At 41.4% G+C, this 14,289-nt stretch overlaps 1 protein-coding gene across 2 annotated transcripts in view; it reads left to right on the top strand.

The window, feature by feature from the left end:
- Positions 1–234: 234 nt before the first annotated feature.
- Epdr1 (ependymin related 1) overlaps positions 235–14,289 on the top strand; it is a 37,634-nt gene continuing 23,579 nt past the window's right edge. The window contains exons 1-2 of one of the 2 annotated variants that reach the window (XM_005397746.2): positions 235–723; positions 4,688–4,737. In XM_005397746.2, coding sequence (XP_005397803.2) covers positions 458–723; positions 4,688–4,737 — 316 coding nt within the window. In that variant the 5' untranslated portion in view covers positions 235–457. The remainder of the gene's footprint in view (positions 724–4,687; positions 4,738–14,289) is intronic. The other variant, XM_005397745.2, reaches the window with a different exon arrangement.

Here is a 14,289-nt window from a genome sequence, read left to right as displayed (position 1 = left end):
CTGAATCGTAGGCCTGTTGCAAGGGGCATAATTAATTCCTTCCTGAAGGGGTGAGTCTTTCTTCTAATTGGAGAAAGTTTGCAGTTTTTCCAAGTGGCAAGTTACATGCAATGCAGCAGCTGTGCCTTTGTCATCGTGACCTTGGAATCGCCCCCACCCTGTAAGTAGAGGAACGTATTCCCTTGCTGCGCCTTCCCAGCTCCCTGCCCCCTTAAATCGCCGCGGTGCCCTCCAGGATGTCGGTGGCACGGCCGCCGCTGCGTTTCCTGTTGGCAGCAGTGAGCCAAGGAAGCAGCCGCTGCAGAAGGAGGAGGCCGAGGCAGGAGCAGCTGCTCGCGGTTCTCCGCAGGTTTCCTCTTCGCCAGGCCCGGCCGCGTCCCCTTCTCAGCCCGAGAGGCCCCGCGTGCGGACCTCTCGGCCCGGTCTCAGCACCGGGACTCCTGCTCCCCTTCCAGCCATGCCAGGGCGCGCCCCTCCCCGCGAGGCCCCGGGCACTCCGGGCGCCTGGCTCTGGGTCTGCGTGCTGGGCGGGCTGTGCGCCCTAGGCACGGCTGGGTTCCCGGGGACGCCGCGCCCCTGCCAGGCCCCACAGCAGTGGGAAGGACGCCAGGTCCTGTACCAGCAGAGCAGTGGGCGCAACAGCCGGGCGCTGCTGTCCTACGACGGCCCCAACCGGCGCGTGAGGGTGCTGGACGAGAAGAAGGCGCTTATCCCCTGCAAGAGGTACTCTGGGACCCCAGAGCTGATGCGGGAGGGGCCCTGGGGACCGCATGGGGCAGGGCTGGGCCTGCAGTGCCAAGTACGGAGGAGGCAGGTGAAGCAGGACCCGGCAAGCGCAAGAGCTAACTGCTGGGAACCCCCGCCCCAGCCGAGTCCAAGTTCACCCCAAGTCCACTGGCTGCTGAGTCAGGCTGTCACGCTGGAGCATGCAGCCTTGGGCCTGTCTCAGGCAGTAGTTCATTCCTTCCTGCAGCCATCATGAAGAACAAGAGCCAAACAGATATTTAAAAAATAAAAATAAAATAAAATAAAATAAAATATATTATATATATATATATATATATATATATAACACGTTTAAAAGGACTATTTTAAAAATAAATATCTACATTTTAAGGAAATGTTTTGGGGGACTGATTTTTAAAAATCAGCCACCTCACCTTGTTACAATGATTAAAATTTTGGTTTATAGTCCCTTAAGGTTTTTTTTTTGAGCTAGTTTTACATACTGTCAGGAATCATATACTATTATCCTTACATTTTTGTTAACCTCCCTTCTTACATGTCCTTATTTTCCATTTCATTAGTTGACCCTTATTTGTGTTTAATGACTGTACAAAATTCCATAGAGGGGTGATTCTATCATTTATACATGTTATATTTTTACCGTGGTCAGATCATTCACCTTTCCACTTCTGTTGTGACAGAGGACATCCTTTCTGAGACTTCCTCTTGGTTCTGGCCCCTTTAAGACCTGGTTTCTAATTTGGGATCACCACCTGTCTCCCAGTCCTCCTTCTGCCACCATCAGGTCCCGGCAGGGTCACACTGGGCTCTGTGAGGCACCTGCCTCTGGGGAAGGTGGGCATGAATCCCCACGGTAAAAGGCCCCAGGAGAGTAAGATCAGTGGCAAAAGTGCATTATTTTCGAGAACAAAACAAATCTTGAGAGATCCATTTCACCTAAAAGCGTTTGGTGAAGGCTGAGGCATCTTGAGGAAAGTATAGAAAGGCTAGAACCTTCCAAGCTATAGATTCAGGATGCAAGATAATGCTTGTGTGAAGTATATGTAGTAGCAGGACTTCTGTGTTCCTGGGTTCTGCATCGGAGGATCCAATCAACTTCGAATCAAAAATATTTGGAAAGGGAAGCATCTGAGCAGAAGAGTACAGACCTTTTCCCTTGTCATCACTTCCTCATACAGTAGAACATCTATTTACATACCATTTAGGTTGCATTAAGAATTAGACACAATCCGGATGTGCTTTAAACTATATGGGAGGATGGATGTAATTTATATGCAAATACTATGCCATTTTACAAGAGGGACTTGAGCATCCAGAGATTTGGGTATCCACAGGGGTTCTGGTGCCCATCCCTTTGGATACCTAGGGAGGACTGTACTGAGTTCTCTGGGAGGCCTTGGACATCAGTCTTTATGGTAGACTCTGAATAAATGCAAAACTTTTCAAGACCTCATGTAAATGTTTTGGGTTGGGTCTTAAAGGACACAAAAATAATAACAGCTGACATTTGAGTGCTTACTATGTAAGATGTGATGCTAACTGTTCAAAAGAAAAGACAAACTGATGGGGGAAAGGGGAAAGGAAGGAAGAGAAAAAGAAAAAAAATATACACAAGATAATTAAGATAGTTATACAGTTAGTTTCTCTTAGTTCCTTGAAAAGGAATGTTTGTGCTAATATTGTTTGGACAAGATATCATGCCTATGTTTCATATTCTGAATAACTGCTGCAAAACAGCAATACACAATGTAATAATTATTGTAACTCTCTTACCAACCTGTTTTGAAATTGTTTTATTTTTATTTTTTGGCTTTAAAATAAAAAAAGGACATGATGCTAACTTTATAAATATGATTTAGTTTAAATCTCTCAACAGTTTAACGGTTGGTTTTATAATCTCCATTTTATAGACGCTCTGCACTGCAAAAATTTCTCACGAACACATAGTGTCAAAAATTTCTCACTGAGCTTGAAATTTAAAGAAGTTGAGCGGATTCTTTGCTTGTTTATTTGTTTCTTCTGTACTAGGGACTGAACCCATTACCTTTGCACTGGGTTACATCCCCAGCCCTTAAAAATATATATATAATTTTTAAATTTAGAGACAAGATCTGGCTAAGTTGCCCAGGCTGGGGTAGAACTTACAATCCTCCTGCCTCAGCCTCCCAGAGTGCTGGGATTTCAGGCCTGTACCTCTGGGCTGGCTCACATTCAACAATAATTTGTTGTGTATCAGCAGAGTGAGACCTGATTTTCTGGGAGGTGGTTGCCTGGGGGGTGGAGTCACAAGTGAAAAACCCCTGTCATCTGGGACATGGTGAAAACACCTAGGACAGGTACCTAGCCCAGACTTCCTGGGTGCAGGTGAGGTGAGAGTGACCTCAAGCACCTATACCAGCTAAAGGGGACACGATACTGAGGGGGTCTGAACAATAGTAGTGGTAAGTAGCAGCAGTGGGGCTAGGGAGACATGGATGAAAGGATGCATTGGACAGGTTTTTCTGAAGGCTGTGCCAATGATCCAATGTTGGCAGGGGTGGGAAGGGAGGGGGAAAGAGTCAGGAGGCCTCTGTTTTTAGTCCCTGAAGCTAACTGTATTGATGATGTGGAATGGATGGTTAATCCTTGAGATAGGAAGTGGCTTTTGGTGCTTCCAGTTCTGCGAGGTTATGTGAAGACCAGTACCATAGTGGTGTGTTGGTGAGGAGCCCTGGTGTCTTGGTAAGCACAATGGTATGTTGTTGAGCAGTGGTGCGAAGGTGGATGGACTGGCCCAGGGCTCACTCCTGATGAGACAGAGTGTGGGCAGGAGAGTGATAAAGTCTCACCCCTTCAGATATAGTATTTTTTACAAATTAAGAAATTTGGCTTTAAAGCCAGAGAAATTAAGTCAGAACCCATTTGTGGGTCATTGAGTAAGTTATTAAAGCTTTCAGAGACTTGGTTTCTCTTTTACAAAATGAGAATAGAGTAGCTAATTTCTTAGGTTACTCTGGGGATTAAATGAGTTCACATGTATAAAGCAAATGGCCCAGCATCTGATAGCACATTAAAGACACTTAGCCTGTGACCGTAGTCTGTGTTGTCTCTACCACCAGCATCACTGCCATCATCATCCTGGTGAATTTCTCAAGTGCCAGAGACTTGCCACCAGCCCTGTGGACTCAGAACTCAATTCAGCAGAACACAGAAAGGGGACATTCCCCTGGGAGCAGACTTGGACCATGCCAACTCAAGTACCAAGTTATATTTCAGTGAGTTTTGCAGCTGGCATGGGGACCAGGATTCTCAAATCCACAAGACTGTGTCATTGACTCCTGTAGTCAAAACTATGGAGAACCGGCTTGTAGTCATTAGGTTGTGAGCAAAGAGTTGGAGCAAATACATTCAACAAACACCCAGGGATAGCCTGTTGTGGGTACTCTTGACTTCTCCATCATGAAGACAAGGCCAGCCCAGAGTGGTGTTTAGTGGTAATCAGGTGAAGATGAAATGATACTCTCATCTTCACCGCTGAGTTTCATTGTCAGTGGTTCCATTATTCATACTGTGTTGGTCCGGAATCCTTTTCCACTGAACAGAACATGTTGGATACTACCTCAGTCTCCCTCCTCCATGAGTCTGCGATTGATTAGTAGGGTCTTTATATGCAGGTTATACCATTAGTAGGGTGATAGCCTAATCTTGTTGGCCTGTGTGCTTTTGTCCCCTCTGGTGATGATTCCTTATTTCTCTGTCCTCTATTAAGTGCTGGTTTCACAGTTTAGCTGTTAGAAGGTCATCTTATTCCCCTTCTTTCCAAGTTCTTGGCCAGGTTCTATCTCAAAGTCTCCTTGCTAGTTCTAAGTCAGATGTAGAAAATAGCGTTTGGTGCATAAATGCAATTTCAACTCTAAATGTAGATTTGTTGGAACAAACTCAAAAAAAATTTTTTTTTCAGGTATCAGCAGTCTGGCCAAGGAAACAGATGTTATTTGAGGGAAAATATGGGTAGGTTGTCTCTTTGTATTTATTAGTAAGTTGAGAAGTAAGTTTTAGCATTGGATCAACCTAAGAGATTTTCATTCTGTATCCAGATAGTTACGGAAAATCCCACTGATAGTTACTGTGGGATGACCAGGATTTTCCGGGCTCTCTTTCCTCTGAGATGATGGAAAAGATTAAACGATATTACAAGCATCAGATAAGACCAGCCTGAACAGAGAATGGGAAATATTAGTAATTGATACTATTTTGCTTTTTGGTTCCAACTGTCTTTCCTGTCTCCTTGATGAAGTTCACAAGAATTATGCTTGGAAGGAAAAGCGAGATTACTTTTGTATTTCAGTCAATATGTTGAACTTTATGGGAGGAACAGTGTGGATATTGAATAAATTCCATGAGACCGTGAGTAACTTATTGCTGCCTACAAAATGGTGGCCTGGGTGTGGAGATGCACAGAGCTATGAATGTGGAGTGGGTGGAGAAGCATTAAATGAATATCATGGAGTCATATCTTAGAAAAGTATTTGGTCACTAAGTTACATGTGCATTTTTATTTGTGAATGATGCACAATATATCATAAATGGCATGGCAAGAGAATTTTCATTCAAGTTCTGATGGATTCATGTCTGTCTCACTTTTCCCAGAGTGCTATTTCCTGGAGACCTGAATTGCATATATCTTCTTATCTTTATAGAAACCACATGTCTGTACTGGAGAGAGTATGGGCGCCCGTTGTGGACATCATGCAATGCCAATGTGGCTTCTAATCCTGCCTTTGCCACAATAACGTCCTTCACTTCTCATAACCTCAGCATTTTTCATCTTTTTTCACTTAGTTTTCATGTTTCCTACAGTGTTGACACAAATTCTTTCTAAGCATCTTCCTTAAAAGCTAGGTAGTGATAGTATTAACATATATCATGAAAGCCCCTCTGTGTTTCTCTTTTATCACGCTGATTGGCTGTTTCTACCAGGAGATAATGAACTTGGGCACAGTTTTTGAGTTTTTCACAACTTGTCCCTGTGTGTAGACACATTCAGGATTCTCTTTCTTTCTTCTTCTTGTCACTTAAACCTGTGCTGATGGGTATAGAGAAAAGGGAAATTACCTTGCAGCAGAGAATAGTGAGGTTACTTTGCAGTCCTTTGGCCCTAAACTCAGAGAGTTCTGTTCTTTCTCTCAAGCCTCCCGTGTTCTAAGAATTGAATGAGATAGCTCACAGGAAGGTTGTCCAAGTATCTGCTGTTGGAAATTAGTTGAGAGGACATTATCATGTTGTCATGCTAGGCAACTTCAGTGATCTTACGTGTTGAGAGATGAAGATAAAGATTCACTTTCAAACACATAATTTTGTCTTATATTCAAACTATCCCACACTTATAGAAAAGTCACAATTCTAATGCAAAGAGCTTTAAAATAATCTCTGAACCACTTGAGAGTGAATTGCCAGTCTGATAAGCCCATGGTCCTCAGATACCTCCAGTGTGTTTCCTACAAACAAGGCCATTCTTTTACATAACTGCATTACAGTAAAATCCAAGAAGTCAACACAGGTTCATTTCTCAACATCTAAAACCCAGATATCATTCAACTTTTGCTGGTTGTTCTTTGTATGTTTATAGCAACAGCACACAGTTTTAGTTCAACCATTGCATTTATATGTTGTGCTTTTCTTGGAATTGTTGCCTAGGTCTTACCTGCACTTTGGTACTTTATGGGATCACAGGTCAGGTATTGGCGTCAGCATCTCTCCATTTGGCAATTTCTTATATTTCCTTGTAATTAGATTCAGTTCTTTACCTGTGCAAAAATAGCTCACAGACAAACCCTTTTATTATTGCATCCTGATGTTTACTATAATCAGTTTATTGACTGTTATCTGCCTGCCTTCTGCAAGGCAGTGATATTTTTTCCTTTATAGGTATTAAATATTTGTAGGGAAATACTTGTAAGTCACAAGCTCATCTCATTCTTCATTAAATTTATTTATTCATTTTAATTTATTCACTTACCTCAATATGGATTGTGGGTCTCCTGTTTACAGTTGCTCTCACTGTTCATTTTGTTATCCTGAATTTGGCTACTGGGATCATTTTCCAGTTGGTGTCTATGTTCTTTAACCAGTCTCTGTCCCTCTCTCTCTCCCTTTTTCTTTCCCTCCCTCCCTGCCTCTCTATCCCATTCTCCCTCCCCACTTCCTCTTCTCCTCTCAACCTACACCCCTTCTTTGTTCTAGGAATTGAACTCAGGTCCTTCACACTGAGCTGCATCTCCAATTCTTTTTTATTTTTAAATTTGAGACAAGATCTCACTAAGTCTTAAACTGTCCAAACTGGGTTTGAACTTACAATCCTCCTGCCTCCCCTCCCAGAGTTCTGAGATCACAGGTGTGTGTCATGAGGCATGGCTAAATGACTCTTCTTATTCTTTGAGTATTTCCATGTCTTTTTGGCTAAGATATTCTAAGATCATTCTAAGATCATGTATTTTCCTTGTTCTCACCATAAAATAAGCCATTTCTCAATGAGACCTGGTTTCTTCTACTGGACAATAATATTTGGAAATCAAACTCCATTCAAGTTGAGCTCACTGCTATTAGGTGGCACTGCACCCAGGCCCTTGGAGGACAAGACAGGGGCTGTAGGTTTGAATAACACACACACACACACACACACACACACACACACACACACACACACTGTAGTATACCATATTAAGTCTGAATTATCTGTCAGCTTCCAGTTCAATCCATAGGAGTATTCAAACTGATACCTCTAGCTAGGCATGACATTGCACACCTTTAATCCCACCACTTGAGAAGCTACACCAGGAAGATCACCAGATCAAGGCCAGTCTGAACTACATAGTGAGACCCTGCCTCAAGAAAAAAAAAAAAAATCCAGAAAAGAAAAGAAATACATAAAAAACTGATATTTCCAGCCCTAATCCAACATCACATAGGTCATTCAAGTTTTCACCCTCAGATTTTTTGCAATTCCCTCCTCAGACAGTAAAAAACCTAGTTTCTGCTTTCCGTTGTGGTGTGTAATTGGCCGTGCATTTTTAGAATGTCTCCTCCCTGTGTGAATGTCCTCCTTATCCCACTTTGGCTCTGTACCCCAGGCCAGGGGACTGTCAGGACACATTGTAATATGTGTTTATTTTCCTTTGGATTCTCAGAGTATCACCATTTCAAGTGCTCACAGGATATCTGTATGTCCAGAAGAGGCAGATTAGTACAAATCATTCAATAAATATATTTGATCATGAACACTGTTTTTGCATGGACTGGGCCTTTCATTTTAAGAAGTCATGGCTGAGTATTTCAAAAGATGATTCCTCCTTTGGCCTTTCCTTCTCTACTTGATCTCGGATGGCTGGAGCTAGTGTTTTCTTTTCTTAACTCAGGAATTTTGACTTCTCATGACCTCTTGATCGTCAAAGAATAAACCATGCAGATTTGCAGTACTGAGTTTTTCTCCAAGCAAGAGATTTTCTTGGAAGAACATAAAGTTTGTTTTAGGGGTTGAAATCAATGAGTGTGTGGACCCTGGGCTTCAGGACGGGGAGGGAGAAAGGCAAGGAGGCGGAAGAAGTGCCAAGGAAGATAAACACCATAGAGTGAAGAATCAGGTAGAAGATGAAACTGACTTATAAATAGAATCCAGAGGTGGCCACCATACTGTCGTGGAAACATCTTTTCTTCTGCTTCTTTCTGATTCTGACCTTAAAGAAGGTGGTCAGGGGCAAAGTGCCCAAAGATCGGAAAATATTCCACCAATTAGTGGTTTGTTTTTTCCTGGAAAAATGTGATATTCTTATATTCCCTGATTCCAGTAAAAAAATCTTCTATTTCCCCCTTTATAATTTCTTTTATTTTACCCATCCTTGCAGGGAAAAAAAAAAAAAAAAAGCAGCTCCTGAAGATTACTAGCTGAAACTTCATTCTTCTCTTCCTAAAACCAATCTCACGCTAACTCCAATTTCTCTCCCGTCACCGTGCTTGAAGTCCCTCCAATCAAACTTCCATCTCCATAGCTCCATCGTGGATGCTGTGAACAAGAGCAACAAGCTCTGCATTGCTAATCAGCTACCTGTTATGAATCCCATTTTTCTGCTGGGCATCTCCTCTTCCGAGGATCACTTTCTCCATTGGCTTTTGACACCTTGCTCTCTTATTCTCCCTCCTAATTCATCCTTCTCCTTGTCTGTCTCCTTTGCAGCTCCTCTTTCCTGAGGGCTAATTGCAGAATGCTCCCAGTGCTCCATCTTTCCATCCTTTTATTTTTTGTCTTGGTGATTATACAGGTGCTGCTTTTAAATGCCTCCTCTCCTGTGGGCCTCGCCTATGCCTAGCTCTTGTCCAAAGATCTCACCTGAATTCACCCTCATGGATCCAGATGCTTAGTTGACTCCTTCACTTGAAATCTTGTAGCCATCTGGAACTCAGCATGTCCAAATGAGTATTTCCCCTGCATGTGAACAAACAAAACCCCAAACTTAATCTTCCTGTGGTTTTATCTCAGGTGATAGCACTTCTGGCTATTCAGCCTAAAATCCTTAGTGTCATCCTTGAAATCTTTGTTATACTTGCCAAAAGGAGTCTATAGCAAGTCCAGTTAATTCTACCCAGAATTCGACCATACCTCCATTAGTATTATGATCCAAACTTCTCTGGTCTGGTTGTAGTAGTTGTTTTCTGTGTTTGGGGTGCTGGGGATTGAACCCAGGGCCTTGCGCATGCTAAGTAAGCATCTAAACAATGAGATGCATCCCTAGCTCCTTGCCTGAATTTTTGTAACAGCTTTCTATCTGCACTCCTAGTTCTTCCCTGGCCTCTGTTAGCCTGTTCTGAACACAGTAACCCAAGCAAATCTGGTGACAAATGCCATGTCATGTCACTCCTCTGTGCACAGCACGCCACGCTTTCCATCTGCTTTACACTGTGCATCCTTACTGTGAGAGCAGATGTCCTCACAAGAGCCCAAGGACCCTGTAGGATCCAGACCTGATTTCCCTGAACGCACTGCCTGTTTGTGACCTCAGCATGATGACCTCTTTGGCACCTGTATTTTTTGTTCCTTCTGCACAGAAAGCTTTTCCCTGAAAAGCTGCTTGACTTGTTCTCAAATTTCACTACCTCCTCTGTCAACACCCTTATGTGTCCATCGCAAATGCCTGAGATGGTCAGGGCATTTACCACTCTCTGACATGCTATTTAATACTTTTACAATGTGTTTCCTCACCCGCCCCATCTCTCCTCACCGGAAGTAAGGCTCCGTGGGGGCGGGGATTTTTGTGCAGCTGCTGCTGTACCTTCAGCACCTCAGCACAGGGAGGGGCTAAATAGTCTATGAAGCTGTGAGTATGAGAATCGTGATATTATTTGTTCATCATAGAAGGATATCTGAAAGAGATAGGACAAAAGAAAAAATAAAAATTACCCAACAGTTTCCCAACCAATAAGATGACTGTTAACATCTTCTGGACATTCTTGGGAGATTTTTATAATACATAGGCTATGCACACTGTACACTGCCTTTTAATGTGAGCTCCTTTTCCAATTACCAATCTATTGTGCAAGCTCATGCATCCCAACTGCTCTATTTCTGCCATCTTGGAACTCCTGACTCCTCCTCATTTCAGCTCTGGGCCAATCACCATGACAGAGGGAGGCTCCAGAAGCATCCCACATGCCCCTCCCCTGGAATCACTCTCTATTGCGTCTTGTGCTTCTCCCTCAGGACCCTGTCACTGTCTGACATTATCTTGTCAACTAACTGATCTGGTCTTTGTGGTCTCTTTGTTCTCTCTCTTAGAAGAGGACTTTATTGGTCTGGTTTACCATAAAATCACTCAGTGACAAGAAAATCTGGGCACATAGTATGCTCTAGTAAATGTGTGTACACATTATATGTAAATTATAAGGATCAGTGTGTGACTTTTGTGTTACTAGCGTTTTATATGTTCCTGGGAGAAGATCTAGATCACAGAAAAGCAAAATAAAGAAAAGGGTACCCCTGATCCTATACAGGGTTAACTACTCTGATGCATGTGTTTCTATATATTTTTTTCTCTACTCTTGAATATGCACTTTTAAAATTAAAGTAGAAATATGCTATGCAAATTTTTTATTTAACAAAACATTGTGCATGCTTTTGTGTCTCTAAATAAGCATCAAATTAGTTATTTTTAAAGACTATGTGATAGTCAAACTATTGATAGAATATAATTTATGTAAGCAGTCCTTTACTATGGGACTGTAATTTTCCTCTCCTCTATTTGCACTAATATAAAAGAATAAAATATATGGCCTTTTGTTTGTGTGCAATATACATGGACAAATTTTTATTTTATTTTGGATAAATTCCTAAATAAGAATGTAACAGGAAAGAACTAGAACATTTTTGAGTGTTTGGAAATTCTACTTAAATTGCCTTTCTGGAAGATACCTGTAGTTTGAGCTGGTAGTTACCCTACAAAAATATGAGTGTTCATGTTTCCCTAACTTACACATATAAGGAGTCGAATTTTTTACAGTGATATCTAATGTGATAAAGAAGGAAGCCAGGCGTGGTGGCTTTGTGGTTTCTGGGCATGTAGTACACTCTAGTAAATGTGTGTACACATTATATATAAATTATAAGGATGCCTGGAATCCCAGCACTCGGGAGGCTGAGGTAGGAAGATCCTTGTGAGTTCAACACCAGCCTGGGCTACAAAGTGAGCTCAAGGCCAGCCTGAATTGCATAGTGAGACCCTGTCTCAAAAATACAAAAAAAAAAATTAAAAAAAAAAAGAGAGAAAGAAAGAAATAGTAGGGCAGAATGGCATACCCAAAGTGATGTCAGACTTCTGAGGTATACTTCTTGCTTCTCATATTTCAGTTCAGAATTTCTCAGGCTGGTTGTTAACAAAGATAGTCTATTATGTTCATCAAATAGCTCTCTGAGCCTATTTTATAAAGGATGAATTCTAATCAGAATGGGTGAAACTATGCCAGCCTAGTGATTTAGACTACTAGAAGGCCTAATATTAATTCATCTTTGCATTCTTGAAGTAATTTGTAACTGTGTATTATTCTTTAAATAGTGTACTTGAGTTGATATGTTGATATTTTAAGATTTGTTTTGTAATCCATAGCCCAAACTAACTTGATCTGTGACATTTATTTTTATACTTTCTATATTTTAGTAGTAGGGCTTTTTTTTTGTTTAGTTTGGTGTTTTGAGGCAAGTTCTCACTCTGTAGTCTAGGCTGGCCTTGAACTTGGTACAAGATGGTTTTGAACTTTCTACCCTCCTGTGTCAGCCTTCCAAGTGCTGGGATTACCAATTTATACCACTGTGCCCTGTCTATCAGCTATTTTCAAAGTTCTGCAGAAGAAAGCTGCATTTCTCTCTGTTCTGCAACCTTGACATTGGAGAAAACTAGCTTAATTAAACCATTTGTATTCAGTTCATTTTGGAAAGAAACTCTCATCTCAAAGATCACCTAAAATACCTTTAGGCCACTATAAGACTTTCTCTGGTTATTGGTCCACTTAATTTGCAGCTTCATTCTGAGTCAGTTTCAGTTATTTATATTTTCTAGAAAATCATCCGTTTCATCAAGATTATAACATTTATAAGCTGGGCATGGGGGCACATGCCTGCAATTCTAACACTCTGGGAAGCTGAGACAGGAGGATTGCAAGTTTGTCTCTCTGGGCAACCTAGCAAGACCCTGTCTCTAAATAATAAAGGTCTGAAGATGTGTCTCAGTGTACAGGTCCTGGAGTCAGTCCCCTGTACCACACAAACAAACAAATATATTCATATGTTTAAACATATTTCCTTATTTTATTTTTTTATTTTAAGAGAGTAGTAAAAGAAGAAAAAAGAACATTAATTTTTTTTTATACCAGGAATCGAACTCAGAACATTGCGCTTACCAGGCAGGCGCTTATACCACTGAACTATATCCCCAGCCCAGAAGAAAGAACAATAGTAGCATACCACCATCACAAACATAAACAAAACAAAGCAAGAACACTAAAAGTGATACAGGGTTTCAAAACAAATGATAGGAATCAACAGTGGTTGTTATATTACATGTTGTTATCTCCAACTACATTGCTCAGATTACCAGACGTAAGAATGGAAGATTGTTCAAACCATTAAAGAGAATAAAAAAAAATTGTTAAACATTAGAGATAATACAGAATTTCACTAGACAAGATGGTACGAATTCACCAATGGTTGTTCCATTGCATATTGTTGCCTTCAAAGCAGTTGCTCAGATTACCAGATATAAGCATGCAAAATTGATCAGAATATAAAACATTTTAAGCAGTAACTGTTCCTTTCAGTATATCACTAGACATCAGCAATACAGTTACCCCAGCTATTCATATATATATGAATTTAAAATATGAATTAAAAATGTATATATTTTTTGCCTTCTTTCTTTTTCTTCTTTCCCTCCTCCCAGTTGTTCCTTCCTTTGAGTAATTTCTTTCCCTTTCATATCATCTATTTGTACATTTTTTCTTAACTCCATCTTATCTATTGATATCCGTTTTTTATCCCTAGTAGTCTACATTTATATTTTCTGTCATTTTCCCTCATCATTATGTATTTTTAAACCAACTCATTGAATTAGGTAAGGCCTTTATGATTTATGACTCATTCATATTTTAAATTATAAATCTCCTTTGTAAAGGATAATTTTTTACATCAAATTCCATGTCTACCTATGTTTTAAAAGTTATTAGAGCAAGCTTGTAGTGGAGCCCCACTGGAAATGCAGATCTTGACCTTTGGAGAAGTGATTCCCCATCTCATTTCATACACAAGCACTCTCAAATTGGCCTCCCATCAAAGGTTGCCTTCAATGTCCCCTTGCTCCTCCATCTCCATTTTGGAGAATTTCCACCAGTATAGGCCCTAGAAGTTTCCAATACCATGGTTTTCATGGAAGCAATACCTCTTTGAAAGAACAGGTCATCCGAAAAGGCATTGGACCCCTATCCGAGTGTCCAGCTTACACTCCGACTGCCAAGAAAATGAGAGATTCTTAGTACAGATGGCCCAAATGGGAGAATGCAGCTGTCTCTGGACAAAAATGCTGTGGTGTCTTGGATGAGCCTGGCCCCTTCACAGGAGACTGCTTTTGTTGTGGCTCAAGTTAGGTCTACTGGGAGAGTTCCAGAGTGGGATCTGCTGATGACTAAGAGCCTGAAGCTTGCTCCATAAAGCCACCAAACTCACCCCCTAAGCACTGCCAGATGCTTTGAGAATCTCAAAAGTTTCCAGGGAAGATGCTGACTGATGGGAAGGTGGCGGCACAGGGCCAAGGGGCATGTCAGTTTCTTGTTCTGATGTAGCATTGTCAGCTTCAGGTAAAGTATAACTTATGCAGACTCACTAACGAGGCATCCAATGGCAGTAATGGCAAATGCAAGGACCTCTAAAGGTGTGAAAATACTGGCAGCAGGATGGAGGTATATAGCTCAGTGGCATCACCCTTTCTGAGAATGTGAAGGGCCCTGAGTTGAGGAGAAAGAGTGGGGGGG

Source organism: Chinchilla lanigera, unplaced genomic scaffold (assembly GCF_000276665.1).
Source record: "Chinchilla lanigera isolate Chin_1 unplaced genomic scaffold, ChiLan1.0 scaffold00059, whole genome shotgun sequence".
NCBI classification, from domain to species: Eukaryota; Metazoa; Chordata; class Mammalia; order Rodentia; family Chinchillidae; genus Chinchilla; species Chinchilla lanigera.
The sequence above is the reverse complement of the archived record's forward strand: the minus strand, read 5'-3'. Positions and strand labels throughout refer to the sequence as shown.